We start from the raw sequence: 26,966 nt of genomic DNA, 5'->3' as shown, positions 1-26,966 counted from the left end.
CTATGACTTCACATGCAGTTATGGAGACCCCTCCCTGTGTTTTCTTTCGTATTTAGCAATTTAAGTAAAGTTGCCATTGTTTTCAACTAACTCTTTTACAGTTAATAATGATTTTCCAGAACACCATCGTCAAGCCACACTTCAGTATCTATGTTTTGGTAGGTCTGAGGACCTCCTTCTAAAAGATATCAACAATTCTGTGCGTTCCCTGATTCAGAAATGACTAATATAATATTTTCGTGCATGCTTGTCTGCACTTTCCTATTCAGAATATACTTAAAGCACCAAGATTCATTTTCTCATCATAAATACGCATAAGACAATCTTATTAACATAAATCTGATCTAACAGGTTCACCATGTATAAAGAAATGTAATTAATTTGCTTCCCTGCCTATTTTTACTGTTGTCTCTATTTTCCTTGGATTTTACTTGTTCATGTACTACTTTCTAAGAAACTTTGTTATACATTACAATTAGCTGTTTAATGCATTGCACAGTGTTTTTATTAACCCTAGCTGGAGTACTAATGGGTTTTGATAAGAAAAGACTAGCAAAAAATTTACAATTTGGATGATCAGTTGCACAATCATAAGGGAAAATAAATTTGGACATATACAAAACTTTTGCAAATACTTTTGTTGCCATCATATGCCATACCTATATATGTATCATCCATTTACAGCAATTGAAACTAGTGCATCTACATTCTAATACTACTATTAAAAAATGAAGCATGTTGTTTGCTGCTGACTCGCCAGTTAGGTGATATGATTGGACATTTAAAGAAAAGCTTTAAAATATATTAGCATATTTAAAAGTCAGAACACTCTTATTTACCTTCAAATAAACTATACTAAACAGATGATTATCTTATATTTGTTAGTTTTCCCTCCCTTGTATTACCATTGTCACAACTTTTTAAAGATTCTACCTGATACCCTAATTTTAAAATGGTAGACTAACCTTGCATCCAGTAATATATTCTAAACACAAAGAACAAATCTCAGTGTTATATAAAATTAAATACAACTCTACCAAAATGGACTGTTTTGGAGTTCAATCATACACATAGTAATTTCTGTACCTAGACTCCATCTACTATTGATGTTTATGTGATTTGTATGGTAATCATCTCATTTCGCTACTTTTCCTGTTATCCTAGCAATACCTATGTTTACCATTTCTTGAGAAAACTGAAGGGGTGCCTTCCAGTCTTCTCTCTGTATTTTTTTTTTTTAAGCTGGTATTTGATAATCCATACTTACCTGTATCTTACTATTTTTATTCAAACTTCAGACTGATGATGGGATTGTGAAAATATGGAGTGAATCAGGAAATCATGGTGTTGAATGGAACAAAGTCGAGTTGCACTTGGGGAAACTGAGGAATTTTGAAATTATCTTTGAAGGCATTCGTACGAGAGACCTAGGAGGAGGAGCAGCAATAGATGACATAGAGTTCAACAACTGCACCACAAGTAAGTTCAAGAAGGAAGTTTCTAGATGGATGCTAAAGAAGATGTAGGATGTTCTTGCTTGTTTTTAAATACATCATGGTTTTACTGTCTTCATCGTAATGTCACTTCATCAAATCAGTTATGAATACTTTGTTTGCACTCTTAAAACTTCAGTACCATTTTCTACTCATACAGAAAGTCTTGTATTAATACAGCGTTCTCACACTAAATTATAGCAGGTAAATCCAAGAAATGCTTGAGGTTTTATTTCCTTAATTTATTTGGGTTTGAGTAAGAACTTTCCTTGTTTCATTCATTGGTAAGTTATTGAGTTTCTGATGTTGTATATAATAATTTTATATAAATTATATCAAATTACATCAAGTGAAGCCTGTGGTCTCTCTGTTTTATTGTAAAGGCTCTTGTCATAAAAATGAATTGAGACTACAAATGAACCACTGTCAGTATTCCTTTTTCCGGTTCAGTTCAAGTGTTAAGGCCAGCAAAGTAAAGAAAACCTTTGACTCCTTCACAGGGTACTCACTCTATTTAATTATTCTTTTTGTGGACATCAGCTAAAATAGGAACAGAGTTAGCCTTTAAAAAAAAAAAATAAAGAGAAGAAAAGAAGATAAAACCTGGGTGGATCATGGCTTCCATCTAGAAAGGATGTGGTCTTTATCCCTGGTAGGAAACAGTGTGACACAATATAAGTGGCTATGTTGAGTGAGGCAATCATTACTGATGACACATATCAACACTGTATGAGTTTTGGGGAAGTTATTTGGGCAAGCTTTAATCTCCTGCCATGGTCTGGATGCCCATTACCTGTTGGAGCATGGAAAGTGAACTTCTGGAGAGCATATTTTGATCTAGTTTCATCTGAAAAAATGCAGGTTTTGCATTCAGAAATTGCTCTGTGGTGTAAATCAAAGAATGGAAACTGGGTACAACTTGGGACCTACTTCAGAACTGTACTTTAATAAAACTCTAAGGCAGATGTACCCTTAAAAGTTATTCCAGGCACAAGAACGCTAGTGATTCCCTTGTGCTTTTTCTAAGTGTTTCATTGTCTCCATTGCTATGCACGTGATTATTCTTCAAAGGGCAAGGGCAGATGGATAAGGATACCCTGGTAGGAGACGGGAGGTCAACATTCCCCTATCATCTTGAATAACAAAGAGGATGCTGATCTCCCTTGCAATTTGTTGCCAAGTTGTGCTCAGATGTATTAATTCATACAGTGGGGTCTAGTTAAACCACATTTCTGAGATTCTGTCCCATTTTGGGGCTACAAGACTTTAGACACTTCATTTCACAGTCAGATTCAGGAAAATATTCAGCAAATAAAAATAACAGGATTTATTTTTTTAAAGAAGAAAACTTGCTGTTAAGTTCATAAAGATGGTCTCAACATATATTCATATAATGTAAAAATATTTCTGCTTACTCTTAAGTCCACATATTTTATAATAACCTGAAAATATACATTATATAAACATAACTGGAAATATTCCACAGAGTTGTCATTGCAAGGAAGGAAATTGTTTCAATAAGGAGTTGGAAAGCTGCCATATGAAAGATCTTAAATCTCTTAAAATGTTAAGATTGCTGAAATTTACATTGGTTTTAGTTTATGACCCTACAAATCTAAATGTTAATAGTGTTTTATAACAAGTCTTGCATTAAAATACCTTTGCAGTGAAACAGTTCAGAAAGTAACTTGGGTTTATTACTATATAGCAACTATTTGTTTTACAGCACTGCTTCAGCAAGAAGGTCTGTTGGGAAAGCAGTTGCACCATGCACTCTGACTACTTTCACATGCTTACAGCTTCAGCATAGTAATATTCCTGTGTGTTTTGGAGAAAATTGTTTTTTATGAAGATGGATGATTCAGAGGAGGCTTTTCTCATAGAAGTTTGAAATACAGAGTTGAAGCTCAATATACAATAAAAATTTTTTAAAGATTGAATCAGAAAAGTTGGAAATCCAAGATGCTAAGCCTTTATAGAGATGTCACTTGCATGGTGGATGTATTTGCACTGTAATAAGGTACAGGCTTTATACAATCAGGAAACATTCAGTTACAGAGTCTCTGGGAGCGTACGCTAGGCACAGCTGGGTTTTCATTAAAGTTTAGGTGTATGTATCCTATGGGAGTGTGTTTATGTTTATGTTTATGTTTATGTCTTTGCTTTTCAGCAGGATCAGAGGCCTGTCATCTTTGCTTTTTAACTGTATGTATGTGCATGTGTGCAAACACGTCTGCAAAAAAACCCAAGCAACCAACCAAACCGCCCCCCGCACCGCCATGATTTTCTTGTATCTGCAATGATATTTAGGCTCAAACCAAAGTCAAGAGGGAATCATTGCACTATCTTTAGTGCCTTTCACATCAGCTCCATGTATGATTTTTGTCTTCTACTCCACAAGTTGAGATTTGCTCGCTTAATTTTCTCGAGACTTCTGGTATGCTGACCTTCCTGTTGGCATGATGACATGAAGGAGCCTGGTCTGACCTTTTCCATTCTTGTTGTTATTGATTCTTTACCTTTGTAGAACAAACAAAATACATTTTGCCAGATTCTCAAAAATAACATTTCCCATCTGACCCAAGCCTGTGGTATTCAGGATAGAGAAAGCATGTCATGTCTAAATTGTTTTTTTGCAGCACAGTGTTCACAGTTTTATTGTGTCTGTTGTAACAAAGCTAAAAGACAGCAAACACAATCTTCCTGTGGCCAAACTCAAGGAGAAGAGTAGCATACAAACCAGAAGGGGTCAGGGATTTCTTCTCAACAAAATTACTTGATTTACAACACTTATTCATGTACTGTGTTTATAGCTGTAGGGTCCTCTAGGGGAACTGAAGGTCACATCTGTATTTTCCACTGGGACTTACAAGGTTAAACTAAAATCTTATATAATATTATGGATATTCTGCCCACAGTAATTACATAAGCAGAGGAATAGACCAAGCACAGAAAAACCTAGAAGATAATTGAAAATAATTAAAACTTGAATAACAGGTCTGAAATAAACAGAAAGGAATGGAAATGAGAAAGCCTTAAATTGCACGGGAAAAAATTGAATCTTTAGCTGCTTCCCAGCAGATGGCATGTAGTGGTGGAGATGAATGTTAGAGCAATTCTGGAGCTTTCAGATGTTTTGGGATAGCGTCCTATTCACAGACTCTCATTTTGGAAGCTGCTAAATGATATTCCTGGATCATGGTTTACAGTCAACATAATTAAATAATTGCATCTTTGCAGAAATAATGTACTCAAGTGGAGAGATAGAACAGGGAAGAGAGTGGTAATCTGCGTGAGGATTTTCAATGTGTGAATATTAGAATTGCTTTTATGTAGTATGGTATATTCAATGGTTATAACAGAGTTTAATAATTCCAAAGTCTTATTTTATTGTACATGTGTTTTCCTTCAGCTTGCTTTCACACAATGTGTTATAGAAAGAAGCTGTACACATCATAAGGGAATCTATATGGAGGTGGATTAGCTCTGCAGACTTCTTTGCTCTTCACTTACATAGCTCATGTTATATAAGGATTTTCAACAAACAAAAGATAATCTTTTCACTATTTCATTTTAAAAATTAATTATTAAAAGCTTCTGTATCAGTAGAATACTAGAGATAACTTTATTTATTATGATCTGAGCTTCTGGAACCCTATCCCGCTAGGCTCATTTCCCTCAGGTCTCAATGATTTCTATGGAAGTGAAGGTCGAGAAGCAACTGTGAATTTATTGGAAATGTGAGAGGTCTTGGAAATATTGTCAGAGATAGAAAAAAAGAAGGTATAAAGAGTCTTATCAGTTGGTTGTGAGAGGATAAATTATGTTTTGATAGCAAAAATAATTTACATTCCAAATCTGATATCTTGTTATTTTGCAGGTTTAACTGAAAAATGTGAAAATAGTAGAATGACATCGCAGCCAGAGAATGTTTGTTCTTAATATTAAGTTAATTAATATATTGATTAATTACATTTGAATTTTTTTTCACTTCTTGTACAATAATTCTTTATACAACTTTAGTGACAGACTATCCTATGTGACCTGAATGGAGTTTAGAGTGGTCATCTCTTGTGCTTTTTAGCAATTGACTTTCACCATGCACAAGGTTATTTGCAGGCTAGAAGAAAATGCCTGCAATTTTACCTTAATAAAAAGGTAAAATACCTATGAGCAGTATACAGAATAATCCCTAATGAAAATTTTATTTTTGAGACTTCTGACACTATCTTCATAACATCTTCCAAAAATCCTGTCAGAAATAAGCTGTGGTCTGGTAACCTTAAAGAGCACATCAAGCGTTATTGATTTGCTTTTCCAGCTGATGGCTCACTGTCGTATAACAGTGAATCAAGAGCACAACTCATCAGACATGCTGTTGCCAGTAGTCTGAATTTGATACATCTGTAATTTTAAAGAAAAAGAATCTTGTACTCTAGATACAAAACACAGAGCATAAGCATAGACATATACCTTACTCAGCCATATCATTCATACTGATTTTGGCATCCCAGGGCACCATCTGAAAAAAACAACTGTGAAAGATAAATGAAAATAAGTGAATCATAACTCTAAATTCAAATTCATCAGAAATTTCTAGAATACTTGACTATTTAATTGATTTATATATTTTTTCATGGTCTGGCAATTCAGTGTGATAAAAGTCCAGGAAGAAGAAAGAGCATTATTATAGCTCTAGTGATCTTTGTGGGTTGCCTGTTTGGGACCAGACTTCACAAGCTTTTCTTCTCATGTTTAAGGTACATCGGATACACATTCAGTCATACTTGAAGTGGTATTAAAATTATATTTAGTTTTTAAAAGAAAGCAAAATCAAAATGCCACATTACTCCTATTAATAGGAAATTGATTTACCAAATTGAGCTAAACAGCAATTTTCTTTAAAATATAATAAAGCTTGCTTTGCTGGTGTTAAACATTTTATTTCTCTGTCTCCTCATATATTTGTACTCCTCCTCACCTACTCTTTATGGCAAAGACCATAGGTGAAGGTCTGCAATCCTTTGAACAACTTTGCTTCCATGCTCCCATAAACAAGAAGTTTTGAAAGTCTCAGCAGAGAAATCCTTTCTCATTAAAATTCCATCCTAGCTTTGCAGATCAGAGAGAAAACAACTAAAACATCCGAGTGTTTGGGTGCCCAGGCCACCTTTTTTATTTTTAAAATAAGCCAATGTTTTCTTTGAATCCTCAGCTATGTATGATGCAAAGCTTTATATTTAGTAGAGCATTCAGTTCCTTCTGCTCAGACACTTGAGAAAAGTTCAAACTCTTATAACAGAAATATTCAGTACAAACCTGGACCTGAAGTGAGAGGGAAGGCAATTCAGGCAGAGAAAGCTGCCGCAGCTGATTCAGTCACTCAAGATATACATTTGTATTCAGCCAGAATGTATATCCAGTGACCTAGTTTTTCTGATCTTTTTTCTTTTTCTTTTTTTTTCCTCTTCAAAATATTTTAATGTTTTATGATGTTTTTCACCTGTTTTTATAAATAGGTCAATGTCAGAGTATTCTGACATGGGACACTGGAACTGAATCACCTGGCTAAAACTTCTCAGTAAATTTGCTGAATTTAATGGTAAAATTCTTATTTGTTAATCTAATGTTCAGATTTTGCCTTTAGAAGGAAAGTATTCTTTGATTTCATGGTGAATTGTCAATTTACAAATTGCTGATATCTACTGAATCTGCTTCATTGTAGAGGAAGAAAGCTTTTTTTGAGAAGTCTAGTGATTTTTGGTGGTTTTAACTTAATTTGTGTTACTGTAACATTCATGAACATGAATGTGCTTTATCCTTTTTGAGTAAAAATCTTACTGAACTCAGACCTCATTACACTCAGCAGAGGGTACAGATGATGCACAATTTGCTTCTAGGCAAGAAATAATCTCTCTTCTGGAAATGTGAAAGTCAGCCACAGCTGCCTTCCACAGGACATCCCGAATGCCCTCGTACAAAAGACTTGGTGGGGAAAGCAACGTGCTCAGGCGAGATGCGGAGGAAATACAGGCTTCCTCAACCCAGCTTGCCAGGGCTGCCAAAGTTACTCTGGGGGAAGGCTTGAATTCCTGCACAAGTCATGGTATGCACAAGGTGATTGCTTAAATGGCATTGCATATTAAAACTTGCTAGAAACATATGAAAAAATATAAATTAATTTTTACTGAAGAAGCAAATATTATATAGCCTGGCTTCAGGGAATGAATAATATTGCATTTGACAATAATCTTTGAAAAGATTAAAAGAATGGAAAGAAGAGAAATATGGCATCATCTTGAAGATCACAGTATTCTCTACTTTTTATTGCACTGTACAGAAGTAATTTACACATCTGTAATACTCCAGGATTGCTATTTCTGTTTGAGATTAGTAAAATATACATGAGAGCTTACGAAAAAGATTTTTCACCATCCTTCCTTCTCTGCAACTCTCAGATTATTACGAAACACTGGAGGTCATTTGCCATAGATTTTGAATACGAGAAACAAGTTTTAGCTTTTACCTCACTTTTCATGAAGATACCTTGGTGGTTTTTTCAGTTTCTGTTTATGTCATGTGAAACTTCTGTTACTTCAAAGATACTTTGGTGTGGTAGTAGGTGGCTGAAAAAGCAGCTTTTCAGTACAAAATTAAAATCTCATCATGTTGACATTCACATTTTGCTTACTCTTAATATACAATTTACAATATACAATATACAATATACAATATATAATATACAATATACAATACAACTCCACATATTGTGAATGGGCACCAAGAGAAAACTTTTCATGGCTAGTAAAATATACGGTAGAGATGGCTGGACTTTTTTTTTTTTTTTTAACATTACAATCATTGTCTATAAAGGTGGTACTAGAAGAATTAACACTGCCCCTGTTTGAGTTCATTTTCATGTGAAATTACTGTGGAAGGTGGGCACCCTTCCCATACAAAGAAACTGCATATAACAGTTGATCTGCAACGCATCATACATATCTAAGCAATATGACACCCAAGGTAAATTTCACATCTAATGATGATTCTGCAGAGCCAGGGAGAGCATTCAGATGAGGAGGTGCCTCCTTGTTGCAGATAATTGCACCTTGCACCTGTGTGCTGTACTCATAGAATCACAGAATACCATCATAGAATCATTTAGGTTGGAAAAGACCTTTAAGATCATCCAGTCCAACCACTAACCTAACACTACTAAGTCCAACACTAAACCAGTTAAGGGTAGAGTAGCAACTTCATGTTTCCTGGCTTGGTGGCTGGATTATTTTTTAATGAAAGTAAAAACTAGAAATCGTTAAGGTTGGAAAGGATCTCTAAGATCATCAGTCCAACCATCAAATCAACACCACCATACCCACTAAACGATGTCCCAAAGTGCCACGTCTACCTGTTTTTTGAACACTTCCAGGGATGGGGACTCCACCACCTCTCTGGGCAGCCTGTTCCAATGCTCGACTACCCTTTCTGTGAAGAAATTTTTCCTAATTTCCAACCTAAACCTCCCCTGATGCAGCTTGAGCTCTCATCCTATCGCTAACTGCTTGGGAACACAGACCAACACCCACCTCACTACAACCTCCTTTCAGGTAGTTGTAGAGAGCAATAAGGTCACCCCTCAGCCTCCTCTTCTCTAGGCTAAACAACCCCAGTTCCCTCAGCCGCTCCTCATAAGACTTGCTCTCTAGACCCTTCACCAGCTTCGTTGCCCTTCTCTGAACATGCTCCAGCACCTCAATGTCTTTCTTGTAGTGAGAAGCCCGAAACTGGACACAGTATTCCAGGTGCAGCCTCACCAGCACCGAGCACAGGGGGACAATCACCTCCCTAAGTCCTGCTGGCCACACTATTCCTGATACAAGCCAGGATGCTGTTGACTTTCTTGGCCGCCTGGGCACACTGCTGGCTCATATTCAACCAGGTCCCTCTGCAGGGCCATCCTACCCTCCAGCAGATCGACACTCCCACCCAATTTGGTGTCATCTGCAAACTTACTGAGGGTGCACTCAATCCCCTCATCCAGATCATCGATAAAGATATTAAACAAGGCTGGCCCCAAAACTGAGCCCTGGGGAACACCACTCGTGACCAGCCGCCAACTGGACTTAACCCCATTCACCACTACTCTCTGGTCTCAGTCACCCAGCCAGTTTTTTACCCAGCGAAGAGTACACCGTCTTAGGCCATGAGTCACCAGCTTCCTTAGAATGCCATGGGAGAAGGTGTCAAAGGCTTTGCTGAAGAAGGTAGATGAAATCCACAACCTTTCCCTCATCCGCTAAACAGGTCACCAGGCTGGTCAAGCAGGACCTAACTTTCATGAACCCATGTTGGCTGGGCCTGATCCCCTGGTTGACCTGCACATGCTTGTTGAGCATACTCAAGATGAACTGCTCCATAATCTTCCCCGGCACCGAGGTCAGGCTGACAGGCCTGTAGTTCCTTGGATCCTCTTTCCGGCCCTTCTTGTAGATGGGCGTCACATTTGACAAGCCTCCAGTGGTCTGGGACCTCCCCTGTTAACCAGGACTGCTGATAGATGATGAAAAGTGGCTTGGCAAGCTCCTCTGCCAGCTCCCTCAGTACTCTCAGGTGGATCCCATCCAGGCCCATAGACTTGTGAGTGTCCAGATGGCGTAGCAGGTCATTAACTGCTTCCTCCTGGATGATGGGGGGTTCATTCTGCTCTCTGTCCCTGTCTTCCAGCTCAGGGGGCTGAGTACCCTGGGGATAACTGGTCTGGCTATTAAGACAGAGGCAAAGAAGGTATCAGGTACCTCAGCTTTTTCCTCATCCTTGGTGGCAATGTTCCCCCTAGCATCCAATAAAGGATGGAGATTCTCCTTGGCTCTCTTTTTGGTGTTAATGTATTTGTAGAAACATTTTTCATTATCTCTTCCAACAGTGGTCAGATTGAGTTCTAGCTAGGCTTTTGCCTTTCTAATTTCCTCTCTTCATGACCTAATGAGATCCCTGTACTCTTCTTGAGTTGCCTGTCCCTTCTTCCAAAGGTGGTAAAGTCTTCTTTTTTCCCTGAGTCCCAGCGAAAGCTCCCTGTTCGGCCAGGCTGGCCGTTTTCCCTGCCGGTTCACCTTACAGCACATGGGGACAGCCTGCTCCTGTGCCTTTAATACTTCCTTCCTGAAGAAGGCCCAGCCTTCCTGAACCCCTTTGCCCTTCAGGACTGTCTCCCAAAGGACTTTCCCAACCAGTGTCCTGAACAGGCCAAAGTCTGCCCTCCATTGGTCTGTTACAATCACCCACATTAGGACAAGTACATGTATAAATAAAAAATAAAATATTCATATGAGATGCTTCTAAGAAATCTGTCATAAGGGGAGAAAGTGCTGTGATTTAATGGTTTGGATTGAATCTACATCACAGTCGAAACAACGGCTTGACAGTAATTTTGTAGGGTAAATATCATTAAAAAGCTCTAAAAGCAACCTATTCATCTGAACTTTCTGAGTTGTAATGTAGCTCTACACTGTAATCAGGATGGAGAGGAGACAGGGAGGGAAAAAGGACCATGCAGTAGAGACCACATGTCAAATTGCTTCAGCAGATATTTTTCTCTTTCTCTGGTTGAACATGTTCATAATTATTGGGAAATAGAATTTTCTGCAAAAGCTTCACTTGATTTTTTACCTTATCTACTCTTCTCTCTTTCTTTTAACACTTGCAGGCTCCAAAGAGATAAAGCCTAGAACACCAGACCCGCAGTCATTGCTCAGTTCTCAGTGCTTCTCTCTAGTGTCTTTAGTATTAGGCAGAATATGGCAGCTTGCTGCATGAGGGTACTATGAGCATGAGCTCCTTATCCTGCTGATACACTCTACGCCAAGGCTGGTCTTTCAGTCAATCAAATATAAAAACTTCTGTTCTTGCCTGGTGTGGGTTTATATACTCCATGACATCAGCACTAGAAGCTGAAGAGAATTTTTTTCTTATCTTTTGTATTGCTTAAGTCAGAGCCAGTTGTACATTTCCAGAACCATGGATGAATTTTTTATTCTTGCAGTTTATTTGGTGGTGTCAGGCACCATAATACTACTTGTCTGGAGCATCTTTAGGAAGTCCATTAGCAGACTTTTTTGTATGTACAGGTGAAATTCTTTCCTAAGAGTCAATATAATTTGTTAGATCTGCTGCTTATGTCAGAGCCAATACATATCTTTAAATTAAATCTGGCCTTTTAAATGACAGATGCTGTGAGGAGAATTCCCTATGGTTTTTGAATTACAAAAGAACATTATTTGAAATTATATGTAGCTTGCATGAGTAGAAACTTTTTATCTAGTTTTCCCTGAAAAAGTATGCCAAGGTCATCCATGGGCAGAAACATTATTGATGAGTTTGCTAATAGAGTTTTAATGTTCTATGAAAAGTCTTGTACAAAAGGGTACTGAACAATTGGGGTAAGCAAATAAAAGCTTGATGCAAATTGTGTTTCATATTTTCTGAACTTCAAAGTACTGAGTACAGTTGAGTTCCAGTCCTAATGAAACCTTCTAGGAGCTTGTATTTCATACATTTTAATTTGAACAAAGGTGAAACTTGGAAAGTAAAGTTCCTTTCACTGAATAATATTTTCAACAAAACATTTTTAATTTTTTCATCTTTGATTATTCCTGTATCTCAAGTATTGTGGAAGAGGGAAGTGATATAAGTTGTCTCACTATACAAGACAACTTAAACAACAAATAATAGAAAGAGGTGAATTTTCAACTGTAATTTGAAAACATTTCTGCTCAGAAAGGAGCTTAATTTCTAAAAAGAAATAAGGAGGGAAAAAGTCTCATTTCCCTTGAATAAACATTACATGTTTCATTTCATACTGTTGACATGGTGGTGGTATACTGTTGAGTGAGTGCACGCATTCCTCTTGGAGAGCAAGGAAGATGAGTCTCTTGGTAAACTGCAGCTCAGTATACTTGACCTTGAGTTACATGTTGCTTTTCAAAACAGTTCAAGGTCTTGTTCACTGCAGCCTTTAACAACCATAGGGGTTGCTACCATAGGGATTAACCCTATGTCTTTCACAAGCACATAGCACTGGCCAAACACAACCTCTGACAACTTATGTGAGTTGTAATGCAACAGGGCAAGAGCATGTCTTCTTTTTGGCGGTGTGATCAATCAGTTCTTTCATGAGAAATATTTTAAATAGGAGAACATTCATTGTGTCAACCTAACACCCAATCTATGAAACTTACTGGTATCTGTCAAACTAAAAAAAACTTTTGCAGTTATACATTTTGTTTCAGACAATCAAGATCTACAGCTTATAGAGCTGACATTGGGCCTGTCTGGTTCCTTGCATGATTTTAGATGTAATGGATATCACAGGAATATTTTCATCTTACAAAGCACTGGTAAAAGAAAACTCTTGTACTCACAGAGTCAGAGAAACAGTCACTGGCCCAGTGCTGTACTCAAGTAGCAAACTTAAAGGAAAGAAGTCCATTTTCATGAGTTCTTTCATAGCCAATCTTTTCCTGGTAACTGAAACAAAGTGTCTGGGTTAATAGTCTTGTATTTATCAGTTAACTCCAGATTAATCTTGTCATGTATATAAATTCTGTGAGTACCATATGGGCGAGTCTTCCATGGATAACATACACGGGAGACGGATATAAATACATAGCTTGTGATGTATCCACAGTAGAGTCACAATTTATTTCTGGTATGCACGACATGCATCTGTGTTCTTACTAGGGAAAGTCTTATCTTTGCTGGTATTCTGAGAATTACATTGTGCAGAACAAAATATGTAGAAACGAAAGTGAGTGTGTGTAAACACAGGTCCTATGGCAACCATCATTAACATGCTTCTTTTGTAGGGTTTAGTGATCCAAAAGCCAAGCCAGTTCTATTGGTCTCTTAAAAACTACTTAGAAGATTATACAGCTTTCTGCTGCATCAATACAAATTGTACTTAATTGAAAAGTGATATCCTGTGTATGCTCTTTCCTTTTCAAGTACTGCCATTTCATTTGGCATAGGGATTTGCATAACATGTAGTCAGTAGTTACTACTTCATCTAAAATATGTCCTGTGCTAGTTTCTTGTGGTGTCCTGGTTTTCAGGAAAAGCTGCAGTTCCAAGGGGAAACCAAATAAATGGGTATGATAAACCAGAAGCACTTTGCTATGCCATAATAAGTGTTTTAATTTTTTTTAATTTATGAGAATCTAATCCCCAAGTATTTATTGTAAAGGAAAAAAAGGTGGTTTACAAGTATATGTGCTGTGGCCTGTCAACTTTGATCTAGGAGAAAATCAATGGTTTAATTGCTCCTCTGATTCTTGTTAATGTAGTTGTTTCTATGCTGATCTAAAGCTTGGTTGTTGTCATAAACAATTAAATTCTTCTTTGTGTTTTGTATTTTATATTCTATATTTTTTGGGGTTTTTTTGGGGGTGGGTTTTTTGTTGTCTATATTCTCTTTTTGTGGGAAAGGAATGGATTGTGGTCTTTTGACTTGCAGCATATCTATATAGTCTTCAGACTCCACAAGTTTATGGACTGAATAATTGTAGGAGAAGAAAGAGCAAAGCATAACGAAAAACAAAAGTAACTTGCCCAAGAAATGTGGAAGAGTGCTGGAAATTAATAAGTATTTTTGGAACTTCTGTTATCATTAAAAAAACCAAACATCCCCCACCCCCAATTTTTATAGCTCTATGCCTTCATTTATCACACATGCTATGCCTGTAGACTATATCTGTATGGATATTTTCCATGATGTAAAATTATGCATAGAACTGAGTAAATAATGGACTGCTCAGTTCAGTGGCTAAACCAAAGATTTGGAAGAAGGTCAGTTCAAAAAAGAACAAGTTTCTTTCTGCTCAACAGTTTTCTTAAAATGAAATGTTTTCTCTTGCTTTTGGATATGTTAGCTCTCTTCAAATTTTTCATAGGGTATTCAGAAATAAGTGTAGTACTTATCAAAAACATTTCAAACCCTGTAATTCCTCTCATTCCCATTGTGTGACGAACCCACATTTGTGTACTGGATATTTCACTGTTTTCCACCTCTGACATTTTCATTTGCCATATTTTCTCATGTTTTTCTGCTTAGAATAATTTTTCTGCATGTTTGGATTTTCATGGAATGTTGTGAATTAGACTATTGGGGAAAAAAATATATATAATATTATATGATATATATAACCAACCATCATCCAATACATGTTATATTTCTACTTACTAGTGTTCAAAATACAACTGAGGACTATGATCCCTCAAAAAGCTATATATTTTTACATGCAGTCCCACACAACCAACATATGCAATTAAATAAGACGTAATGAAGATTTGCCATTTTATCTGAAATGTCAGCTTTAACATATCTTAAGCTGTTCATTAGGAGACATTGTTTTGCTTTATACTGCAACTTCCTAGAGGTAGGTTTGAATACTCTTCTTGGAAACATCCTTCTTCAAATTCAGTACTGATAGACTCAAACTCAGATTTTTGGCAAACCCGTAATTTTGATGAAAAAATCAGAAATGGGCAAGATAATATTTTGAATGACCTTTCTTTTTCTTTGTTCAAAGTGATTTCTAACATGTTTTTTGTTAAATTACAACTCAACCCTCAGAATTGAGACCATATTTTCCAATATGTTCCTCAATACATTTTTCTGATTAAATAGAATTTTTATAATATATTTAAAGAAAATCCTGTCAAAATGAAACTTCTAAGTTGCAACTTCTGTGTGAACCTCTGTTTGGTTACTGGGGTTGTTGATGTTGAAGTTGTATTTTATGGTTAAAACCCACCACATTTCTTGCTTTGATTTAGTTTTTAGCTGGTGTAGCAGTTTTGGTCAGAATGAGTGTGTCGTCTGGAAAGTTGATTTTTAATGCCACAATTCTGAGTAGGAGTTTAGAATATTTAGTTTGACTATGCTATGCTAATGCTGGTGCATTAATTCTGAGAGGGATTTTATTTTTGTCTCCGCCAAAAGCTGTGGCTGGATCTCCATCATTATCATAAATGTAACCTGGTATCCCTAAAAATGACATATAAACAGGGACTTACTCCAAAAGGATAAAATTCACAGATACTGACTCTGTGTTTAGACTTTATGACTTTCACATCTGTTGAGATACAAGTTTTCATTACTACTGTGTACAGATCACCTGTTTTATTTCAGGATAAGCTAAGAAATGAACAATATTCTTAAATGCTGTTTTCTGGTATGCTTGAAATACTGTAAAGTAGCTTATTAAAAAAAGAACCACGGTAATTAATATTAAGTGCTAAATATAAACTATAGAGTAACATAACATTGTCTTGATTAAAGGCAAAAGGAGGTAAAGGTGAGGGATATGATCAGTCACAAACCCATGGACTCTCCAATGTCGCTCCCCTGTATGGTGATAATGTACCTCTTTCATATGCAGTGAAATAATATGTGAAAATTATTGTACCCTAATGACTCTGCCATTAAATAATTTCTGTCATTATTTAAGCCACTGAGTAACTTGATGGAGTCACTTAATTTTCCAGTGCCTCATTTCCAGTGCATGGGAGGGAATGGAGATGAGGGAGTCAGACTCTTCTCATAAGTGTCCACTGACAAGACAGAAGGCAACGGTCACAAATTTAAAAAAACAGGAAATTTCATCTGAACACAAGAAAACAAATATCAAGGTGTTCTGTCCAGACTGTGTTTAATGATGTGTCATATTTTAGTCATGTTTGAAGGAAAAAATGAAACATATTACAATTAATAGATTCAAAATATATTCTCCTAAATGTCTTATTGCACAACTTGGAGTTCTAGACTGAAAAACAATCTTAGGTTAACAGGAGTGCATCTTAAATGCTGCATTTGGGATTATCAGAACTGTTTCAATTAGTGCTAATTGAAATTATGCACCCAGTGCACTGAACTAAAAAATAATTTATGTAAGTTTCTTTATATTCTGACAGTTCGGAGATGGCTGAATCTCAGCACTCTTTGGCTTTCACTCTAGTGTTTTATGTGCAAGTCACTAAGTTACTCTCATTTTATGATACGTTTTTCACTCACTTTCAGAGATGATAAAAAATTGTTGTTGTAAACCAGATCCTCATATTAAATACCATAAGAGGAATTTCTGGGCAGTTCACACACTCAGAGCAAAAGTTTCTCTAAATTCTTCAAAAAAAGTTAAATGTCTTACAAAGGCTTTAAAAGTTTATGCATTGCACAAATGTTGTATAACAGTGATTTTTCTCAGTTTAAAATGTTTTTATTTTCCAAATGATGTCCTGTAATTACAAGCAGAATAAAGCCTTTAGCCTGTCTACTTTTCAACAACTCACAGAACCCTTTTTTATGGAATATGCACAACAAATAGACTGGGGAAACAGTCATGTTGATGCTGAACTGAATTTTCTCCCAGGCAAAACTTTCTACCCTGGAAGCTTTGGGCAAGGCCAATACAGTAGTCTAGACATGCATAATGCACCATTAAAGGAGTGAGACCAAATAACAGCTGTTGGAAGCAGTAAATCACTGAAGTCATGGTGTCTAATGGCTAAACAAATAAGAAAGATCATCCTTTGATTTAATTACAATATTGATTTAAATTTCCTGTTGGTTTCAGTTGGAGAGAATCCCAGGGAATGCCCTTCCCTCACTGATTTTGTGTGTGGGAATGAGAAATGCATAGAGTCCCAGTTCGTCTGCGACTATAAACCAGACTGTGAAGACGTATCAGATGAAGCTGACTGCAGTAAGTATCTTGTTGTGTATTAATGTAATCTCCAGTTAAAATTATAACTTTAAATTCTGTAGCATAGCTTAGGTGAATTTGCACAGCTGCTCAGAAGATAATTACAAGCAGCTTGCCTGCTTTCCCAACACAGAAGGTCTGACATTTTCAGATCTTCAGAGACATTTGCTGCAAAAAGTATTTAAGCGTGATTTAGTTGCAAGTGTAACTTACTCAAACCAAAGATTAAATATAAAAAAAACAACCAAACAAAAAAATGCAGCTTAAGGACTAAAAACATACTTAAGGAATAAAATCCATGGGTTACAATACAAATTAACTCTGAGAAGAAATGTAAACTCATTTATTAAGTTGAAAGCATGTTGAGCTGTCAATGTTGAATGAAAAAGCTAAGTAAGCAAATTAATGCACAATAACATTTAGACATGATTCTGCTATAAAAAGTGATTATTTAAAAGCAGGCCTGTCTTCTTTCAGAGTAATCCTGTCTTTTTGATCTGAGTTGTGTCACTTCTACATGTTCATTGTTCTTTCTTCTTGCTGCTACTGCAGAGCTATGAAAATATTTTCTTGCCTTTACACTATTACAGACCAGTTGGACAAAATCCAGTCTGTTAATATTTCTGGAGTCCTAGTGAATACTGAGATGAAATTTGTGTGCAGGTATTCTTCACTAATGCTGTTTGAGATGGAAGGACAGAGCTCAATTTTGAAAATCTGGATCAAGTTAGCAGACTTTCCAATTCAGTCTTGAAACTCAAAAGCAGTAAAACATTGTGCTTTTGTTCCTGCTCTATGTCTTTAAATAAAGTCACTGTCCAGACCAGACTTTTGGAGTAGGAAGTTTATGCAGTCCATATATACAGTTCAGTAATCAGTCTAATTCTTAATCTTTAAGTTGGAGGGCCAAATTCTGCCATAATGCAGATGTGATCTAAAGTACCTTTGTAGATAAAGTAAATGCATCACATGCATCAATTCATTGCTCACAGTGTTGAAGTCCAAGTACTGCATTGAAATCAACCAATGCTTGGTGATCCCTTGAAAATCAAAGGCATTTTCTCTTGCATGGGGTTGCTAAATGCTTTGACTGGACAGGGTTACAAAACCAATGACCCTTTATTGGATGATGTAAATTATACTGTTTTAGCCAGACAGCAGATTTACAACCTGGAATACATGTGAAGATGTCACTATTGGAGATTTAACTTGGAGTTTCTCCCTCTTTATTGTTTTCATAAAAGTAAATAACAGTCTGAAGTACATTCATTGAGGCTGGTGTCTCTATATCTGGTTTCTACTTCCTGCAGTGCTTTTCATTCCAATGGATTTTGTGAGTCATATTCATGGAAATGAATCTATGTTGAATGATAACTTCAAAAGACTAGCTTTTTTTCAAGTAGATTCCAAGAAAAGATTTTTAAAAGATAATCTGTATTTCTTGTATAGAATATTCATATTTTTTCAGGAGTTAGACAATGTAAGTGCAGCAAAATACTCTGTAAACTCACCCTTGTAACATTTTACAGACCTAACCGAGACACAGTAAGTCTGAATTGCTGTCCAATGTAAACTCCTCTGTAAAGTTATTCAGAGAAGTATTGAGGCACTTGATTTATTCTGTAAATATTGTTACAAGATATAGTAGCTTCAGAGGAGGCGGGGTGTCGTGTTGCCTGGAAGGACTGTGGTAGCATCAACTCTCTTTTCTTAGTCAGATAATAGATGGAAATATTTCAGGCCATAAATGATCTTGAAACACAGTAAAGCAACACAATCTTTGCTATACTGCAGAAAAGGTTTTCCAAGGGAAGAAAAAAAAATACTGATATTCATTTTAAATAAATAGAGTGAAATATCATTTTATTGTAGATGAAAAGGCTGTAGTTACATCAAAATGTTTTTATCAGTCTCTAGTCTTGCTGTTGCTGCAGAACTGACAAAATATCAAGTTAACAATAGAGGGGAGATACTGTAATCTGGCATACAGAATACCCAGATAAGCCTCAGGTATATTTCCCTATCTGCTATATCTTAGTTCCAACAAATGAGGCCTTACATTTGGATAAACACGCCTTTTCCCTGAGCATATATCTTATAGATGGGAATAAACAATATTAATGGGCACATAAACCTTCTAAATGTGGAAACCTAATTTTTTAATGAAAAGGCAACAGGAGCTGCTTAATCAGAAAAGAGAGCAGAACAGGGACAGAGAAAGCCCTTCACAGTCCCACCTGCCCCATCACAAGTGGTTATGGTCACATTTGTCTGCAATTTTCTCCTTTTCTCTGAGCTCAAGGTCCGAGCTTATTTCACATTCCATAGTTTTACACCAGTGTAACTCCAAAGAAATAAATGGACCATAATCTACTCAGCAGCAATCCCTCTGTGCAGGATTTACAACAGAATCTGGATGAAATGAATTGTATCCCTGTAGGCTGGTGGACTTTTTTTTTTAAAATAAACTCATGGAAATTATTTAGTCTATGCCTCATTCAGTCCAGTCAGGCAATCTTGCAAAATTTTCATTCTCTTTTAGTAACCCGCTGGAAGTACTGAGGTGAAAAAAGCACACATGAAAGCAGTTTCAATTTTCATGAATTGCAGCCAATTATACACCCAGATTTGATTAATAGCAAACCTCAGTGTTGATGAACCAACTAGAGGAGTGCTTGAATTATTGAAATAAAAGCAATTTTTCAGATAAATGGAACAATCCTCTTCTGATGGTTTCTAAATAGGCTCTGTTTACCCATAAAATAAAAAGTACCCAGCAGGTGCGGATATATCGGGTGGCTCTGTCAACCCTGTAAATACTGTTCATAAATATTTATTAATGATCGCCATCTGAAAGCACTGTTGAGATATTAGGGTAAAATTCCTGAACTGAGGTAATCTATTATGAATAGTATAAATTTCAAATGCATTTGGACTTTTATCTTGTTAGAACTGTATAAGAAAATTGTACTTTTTGTTTCGATTAATGGGTTCCCTTCTTTGCCCTATCTGCACGTGAGGGTTTTTGCTGTTGGAGTTAGGCTTTATTAGGCTTACATGATGACTGTAATGCAGTGCCAATGTGAACGCTCAGCGCATTTGTGTATTCCTTTCATGATTCCCGGAGGCCAAGCTGTGAATAGCACTAACACAAGCACAGGACGGTTGAGGTGGGAAGGCACCTCTGGAGATCGTCTAGTCCAACCTCCTGCTCAAAACAGGGTTCACTGCAATAGGTTACCCAAGGCTGTGCCAGTCAGGTTTTGAATATCTCCAAGAATGGAGACTTCACAACTTCTCTGGGCAACCTGCGCCAGTATTTGACCAACCTGACAGTAAAAAAAAGAAGTTTTTTCTTAACTTTAAAAAGTGCTTCCTGTATTTGAGCCCATTGCCTCTTGTCCTGACACTGGGCACCACTGAGAAGAGTCTGGCTTTGTCTTCTTTACACTCTCCCGGCAAGTATTTATACACACTGAGCCTTCTCTTCTCCCAGCTGAACAGTCCCAGCTCTCAGTCTCTCCTCATGAGAGACCCTTCAGTCCATTGCAGTACGGTAAGAGTACAGTACATTACAAAACATTACAGATCCTTCTCCTAGCATTCAGTGGGATATAGTTATTCACTGGGTCAAAATTCTTCTTCTTTTAAGGTATTTGTCCTAGACTTTTAACTAAGGTAACACATTTTTACAGAAAAACAAGTCCACAGGGTTACAGTGTGTGTGCAGATCTTGGTCATACAAAACAGGTTTATGATAATGATGTTATTTTTACAAAGAATGACATCAGCTGTTCTTTTAGCATCATAGTAGAAAATAGGAAAAAAACCCAAAACAGATTACTAAAATGTAATTAAATCTATTCTTTTTACCCGTATCCTTTATGCCTAGACAATGATATATAAATAGTTGTATTTTAATGTTGCAGAATACTTCTAGATCAAGAAACACACTCTAAATCCTCAAATCCATTTGAGGTTCTGAAATAGTCACAGTCAGACCTGTTTCTAAAATGCACAACTGACTGTGATGTCTAATAGTTTGGAACCTTTTCCCAGAGTTCTCTCACAGAGGTAGTCCTCACCCTCACTCAGTGATTGTATAGCTGCCTCTGCTTTATAGCTAATGAAAAGACCTTTAGAAGTCAAAGAAGAGTTTGCGACATTATTTGATTTGTCTCTACCACAGGATTTGTATAAACTTGTTGATTAATTACTTTTCCAACATCACCTGAAACATCAGAGGCAGATCTAGAAATGGGAAGTTTAACAAAGATCTGAATTCAGTCAGTGTCCTAATTACTAGAACTTCTCTCTCATCATAAAACTACCTTCATGCATAACACTCACAAGGATTAGCCAACATATGTTCATGAAAAACGCCACTGTGGAAGTGGAGTCCAGTTTTGCCAGCTAATTGGCTGGCAATCATTCTGTCCATTCACCTTGAATAATAACTAAAATTGATGAAGTCATCGGTTTATCCTCATGACTTACATGGGCATATATCTGTAATAAAGTTTAAGGCTGTTTATAGCTGCTTGGGAAGCAAAGGGTGATTTTTTTTTCTCCTCACTAACTACCACATATTATTTATGTCAAATACATGGAGCACAGGGAATCATAGCATTAGCTAAACAGAATCCTTTCCATTACTGTGTATTGTATGTTCATTTTAGCCTTTTACATATAAGAGCTGGGATGATAATTCACTTCTTGCTATATTTTCAGGTTACTACACAAGTATTCCAGGAAGCTGTAACTTTGAAACACAAGATCAAGAATGGACCACTGTATGTGGATTGACACAAGACCCTAGTGATGATTTTGACTGGAATATTAGCAACAGTGCTGTCATGGGACAAACAGGTCCTGATACTGACCACACACCAGGTATTGGATGAGTCCTACATCACTTCTGGGAAAATGAAATATTCACTGAATTAAAAAAATAAAAAATCCTGTAGATTAGTGCCAAGATAACAGCAAATCTCAGTGTGATCAGCTGAGCTTATTGTATATGCAGACAAATCATAGTGAGCAATTAGCACAGTTCACAAAGCAGTTCCAAAAAGCACTTAAAATGTTCACTTTTATATTAAAATTACAATAGAGGATATGTATCACAAAAAAGCCATGCAAAAAATATATTAAATGTTTTAACATATTGAGTCTTGTCATTTATAGTATCTGGTAACTTCTAGTTCTGTCTGAACACAAAATCAGACAGCCTGGCATAGAAGCCTGTTACCAACCTTTTTAATCATTGCTTCAGCAGCACTGTCATTTTATAGATTGCTCTTTTCAGAGTGGTCCTGACTATATCATTCTTTATACTCCACTTCAGCTTGATGCATTTGTTTAGTAATTTCCTAGACAATGAGCTGCTAAATATTGTGAAGATACTAATTAACCATCACATCTGGGACACAACAGACCTCTTTCTAAAACAGTACAGCATGCCTGTACAAATGCAGTAACTGTCTCCAAGTCTGCAATGATATTATTAATTAAGGGTCTATTTGAAAACTTTTAAAGAACTACAGATACAAAAATTTTAATACAATAAAAGAGGATATATTTGGCAATACTCACAGGTCAGTGAGATATTGCATCAGGTCTTGCTCAGAATTGCCATGGCAGTGAATCCATGCACTGCTGAATGGCTGAAAACCTTTGGAAAAACAAAGGTGCAAACAATAGTCCAGCCATCCATTTCTCTTAGGTCACCTGAGCACAACGTGTGGAGCTTATATTAAGCAGCACCTTGACTGACATCCGATAACCCTGACTGCTGTAGTCAATCTCTGGAAAACCTTGTTGCATTGTAGGCATTTTTATAGGCAGCTCCATGAAAGTAACAACTTTGTGTTTCCAGTATCAGTGTGCATCCAGACAAAACAACATTAGGACACCTTGCTAACCTCTAGCTAACTCATGCTTTTCTGAGAACCCAGCTTAATCTGTTGTTATCTTTCCCTCTCCCAATCACCTGTTCTGCATTTTTCTCACCAATCACTATTTTGTTCATTCCTTACAGAATTCACTGGATTCAAAAGAAATCTCTGTATGAAACCTTGTGTGTCAGGCCCTAATACTTGTGGTTTCTGTAAGTGTAACTGCAGTATTAATAGAAAACATTGGACCAATACTAGTGGAAGATGGTCATCTGACTAATAAGGATGAAGAAAAACCAGAGGCATTCAATGTAGTTTTTGCCTCAGTCTTTAACAATACTGATAGACCTTAGGCTGCCCGGTGCCCTGAGTGGGAGGACCACGAGTGTGGGAACAGTGACTTTCCATTTGTGGACACTGAAATTGTAGGAGGCCAGCTGTATCAGCTGAATGTTCACAAGTCCATGGGCCTGATGGCATTCATCCCAGAGTACTGAAGGAGCTAGTGGATGTTATTGCAGGACCCCTCTCAATCATCTACCAAACATCCTGGGAGTCTGGGGAGGTCCCTGCTGACTGGAAGCTAGCCAATGTTATTCCCATCTACAAAAAGGCTATGAAGGAAGACCCAGGGAACTACAGACCTGTTAGTCTAACCTCAGTTCCTGGAAAAATTATGGACAAGCTTATACTGTGAACTACTGAAAGGCATTTAAAGAATATGCAATCACCAGGCACAGTCAACATGGGTTCACAAAGGGAAAGTCCTGTTTAAGTAATTTAATACCCTTCTATGATAAGGTCACCTGCCTGGTAGATGAAGGGAAGTCAGTGGATGTAGTTTTTCTGGATTTTAGTAAGGCTTTTGATACTGTGCCTCACAGCATCATTCTGGAAAAGTTGTCCAACTGTGGGATGAGTGGATTCACAGTGTGCTGTCTGAAGAACTGGCTGAAGGGCAGAGCTCAAAGTGTTGTAGTGAGTGGGGCTACATCTGGCTGGCAGCCTGTCACCAGTGGTGTTCCTCAGGGTTCAGTTCTAGGGCCAGTTCTGTTCAATATATTTATCAACAGTCTGGATTCAGGAGTTGAATACACCATTAGCAAGTTTGCTGATAATACCAGACTGGAAGGTGCTATTAACTCTCTTGAGGGACAGGAGGCCTTGCAGAGGGATCTGGATAGATTGGAACATTGGGCTATGATTAATGAGATGAAATTTAACAAGTCAAAATGCCAGATTCTTCACCTAGGATGGAGTAATGCTGGGCACAAGTATAAATTGGGAGAGGAGTGGCTAGAAGCAGCCTTGTAGAAAGGGATCTGGGGGTGCTGCTCAACAGCAGGCTCAATACGTCAGCAGTGTGCCCTGGCAGCCAAGAGGTCAAACTGCATCTGGGGTGCATCAAACACAGCGTAACCAGCCAGACAAAAGAGTTGATTATTCCACGGTATTCAGTGTCGGTGCAGCCCCCCCTGGAGTACTGTGTGCAGTTCTGGGCCCCCCAATTTAAGAAGGATGTGAAGGTGCTTGAATGCATCCAGAGGAGGGCAACAAAGCTGGTGAAAGGGCTGCAAGGAATGTCCTATGAGGAGCAGCTAAAGACTTTGGGTTTGTCTAGTTTGGAGAAAGGGAGGCCGAGGTGTGACCTCATTGCTCTCTACAGCTGCCTGAGGAGAGGAAGTGGAGAGGGAGGTGTTGATCTCTTCTCCCTGATATCCAGTGATAGGACACATAAAAATGGTTCAAAGCTGCACCAGGGGAGGTTTAGACTGGAAATTAGGAAGCATTTCTTTACCAAGAGGGTGGTCAGACTCTGCAACAGCCTTCCTAGAGTGGTGGTCAATGCCCCAAGCCTGTCAGTGTTTAAGAGGCATTTGGACAATGCCCTTAATAACATGCTTTGCTTTAACTTGGTCAGCCCTGAATTTGTCAGGCAGTTGGACTAGATGATCGCTGTAGGTCCCTTCCAACTGAAGTACTCTGTTCTATTCTAATAACAAATTTCTGCTGTACAAAGAGTCTGACTTTAAAAGTTGAATTCACTGAAAGTGTAACTGGCTACAATAGTACTCTTCTCCTTGTCAACATTTTGAATAACCTACTTTTCCTAGAGGGTGGTACCATCCTAATGGATTCTAGAAAAACATGCAGTCATACACTGGTCCTTAAAGAATGTCTGAGGAGCAGTGTGGGTGGATGCACATGAAATTCTTAAGGTTCCTACCTAAGATCTTGGTTTAACTTGTCTTCCTGACATTGGCTTGCCAGAAATCTTAATATAGAAGTGTTTCCCTAGATGCCCCTACAAGATGTTGCAGACTACTACCAGGACACCTATTGATTGTTAGGAGAATGAAATGTATTGATACGCAATTACAGTTATCTGTGTTCCATAGACAGCAAGCTATAAGTATGTAATCTATTATATAAATATAACATCATAAAATATATAGATTATATAATATAATAAATCTGGATGGAATATTAATTTCCATCATAAATGTACAAATCTCTATATGAGAAGTGCTTAGCTTTTCTTTCCAGAAGATTTACTGGTTAGAAACCCTATTTTAATTTCCATGTAATCAGCAAAGAATAGTTAGTATTCAATGTAGAACTATCACAATCTCTACTGTTTTTTTCTTGAATTTGTAAGCAGCATGCTTTCCAAGTTTTGACTCTTTTTTTGGTGTTTTAGATTTCCAAAATCAACAGAGACATCTTATCAGCGGGTGGCTGTAACTGTTTCTGTTCTACTCATTTATCCTCCCTTTTCCTTTAGAGGATTCTGCACCTGCTGCAGGAACTGCCCACCTGATCATGAGGGAACTGCTTATCTGCCACAAATTACAGTTTTTCATTTCAGAGAAAGCAGACATACATACTATTTTGTGTTGCTACTGCAGGCTGTAAATGCGGAGGTTCATTCCTCTTGGAAAGAGACAGAACAGACAGGTAGAGGCAGAAACTATTGCAGCTGTCCCAGGCAAGCTGTTCCTTGCAAATCAGTAGTCTGACTTGCTTTCTTGCTGTTCCTTTGATGCAGTGTGATGAGAAAACAACCAGTAGCCCTTGGCTTTTCAAGGAGATTTTGTGTGCTTTTCTATTTCAGTTTCTCTTATTTAATTAGTTCTTCTTTGCTTCTGTGAAATTACCCAGCAATTGTAAGAAAAACAAAGTTAATAAAAAGTGAAGCAAAAGGAAAACAAAATTAGAGTAAATGTGTTTGCAAAATAATCCAGATTTACTTGTAATTTACTTGTAAATTAACTGGGCAAGAAATATTCACATTAGTTATAGAGAAATCACTTGTCAAAATTGCCAATAGCCTACACACTGATGACCCATAATGTCCAGAAGTATCTATCAGCCCATTCCTGACCCATATCCAATTCCTTCTTGTTCCAAACTCATTTCCTGTACTTACTAAGCATATAAATTCATTGTACAGAGCACACATGCCATTACAGCAATATAACAAAGCCTGTGATATTATACCAATTCTGTATTAAGCGTATTGGCGCAACTTTGTGTGGAGGAATCTCATACTGGTTTAAATGTGTCTTACATTGCTTCATCTAGCACCACTTAAACTGACATTACAGATTTCAGATGGATAGAAACGTTCATTTGAAAAAAATTTGCATCAGTTTAACAAAATTAACTTACTGCATTGATATAGTCTCTGGGACAAGATAAGCCCTGTGATTTGAAAACAAAGACTTTTAGTGATAAATAACAACTATGTTTTACCTGTTTAACATTCTGTAATCTGACCAGCTTATGCAGGGCTCAAATTTTAAAATAATGCTTTCCAT

The 26,966-nt window shown here is 37.2% G+C and overlaps 1 protein-coding gene across 1 annotated transcript in view; it reads left to right on the top strand.

The window, feature by feature from the left end:
- The window catches only part of MALRD1 (MAM and LDL receptor class A domain containing 1), a 285,717-nt gene that overhangs the window by 172,591 nt on the left and 86,160 nt on the right, over positions 1-26,966 (top strand). Inside the window, exons 28-30 of the mRNA XM_075728156.1 lie at positions 1,299-1,479; positions 17,120-17,248; positions 21,980-22,141. Coding sequence (XP_075584271.1) covers positions 1,299-1,479; positions 17,120-17,248; positions 21,980-22,141 — 472 coding nt within the window. The remainder of the gene's footprint in view (positions 1-1,298; positions 1,480-17,119; positions 17,249-21,979; positions 22,142-26,966) is intronic.

The sequence above is a fragment of the Pelecanus crispus genome, chromosome 2, assembly GCF_030463565.1.
Source record: "Pelecanus crispus isolate bPelCri1 chromosome 2, bPelCri1.pri, whole genome shotgun sequence".
In the NCBI taxonomy this organism is placed as follows: domain Eukaryota; kingdom Metazoa; phylum Chordata; class Aves; order Pelecaniformes; family Pelecanidae; genus Pelecanus; species Pelecanus crispus.
The sequence above is the reverse complement of the archived record's forward strand: the minus strand, read 5'-3'. Positions and strand labels throughout refer to the sequence as shown.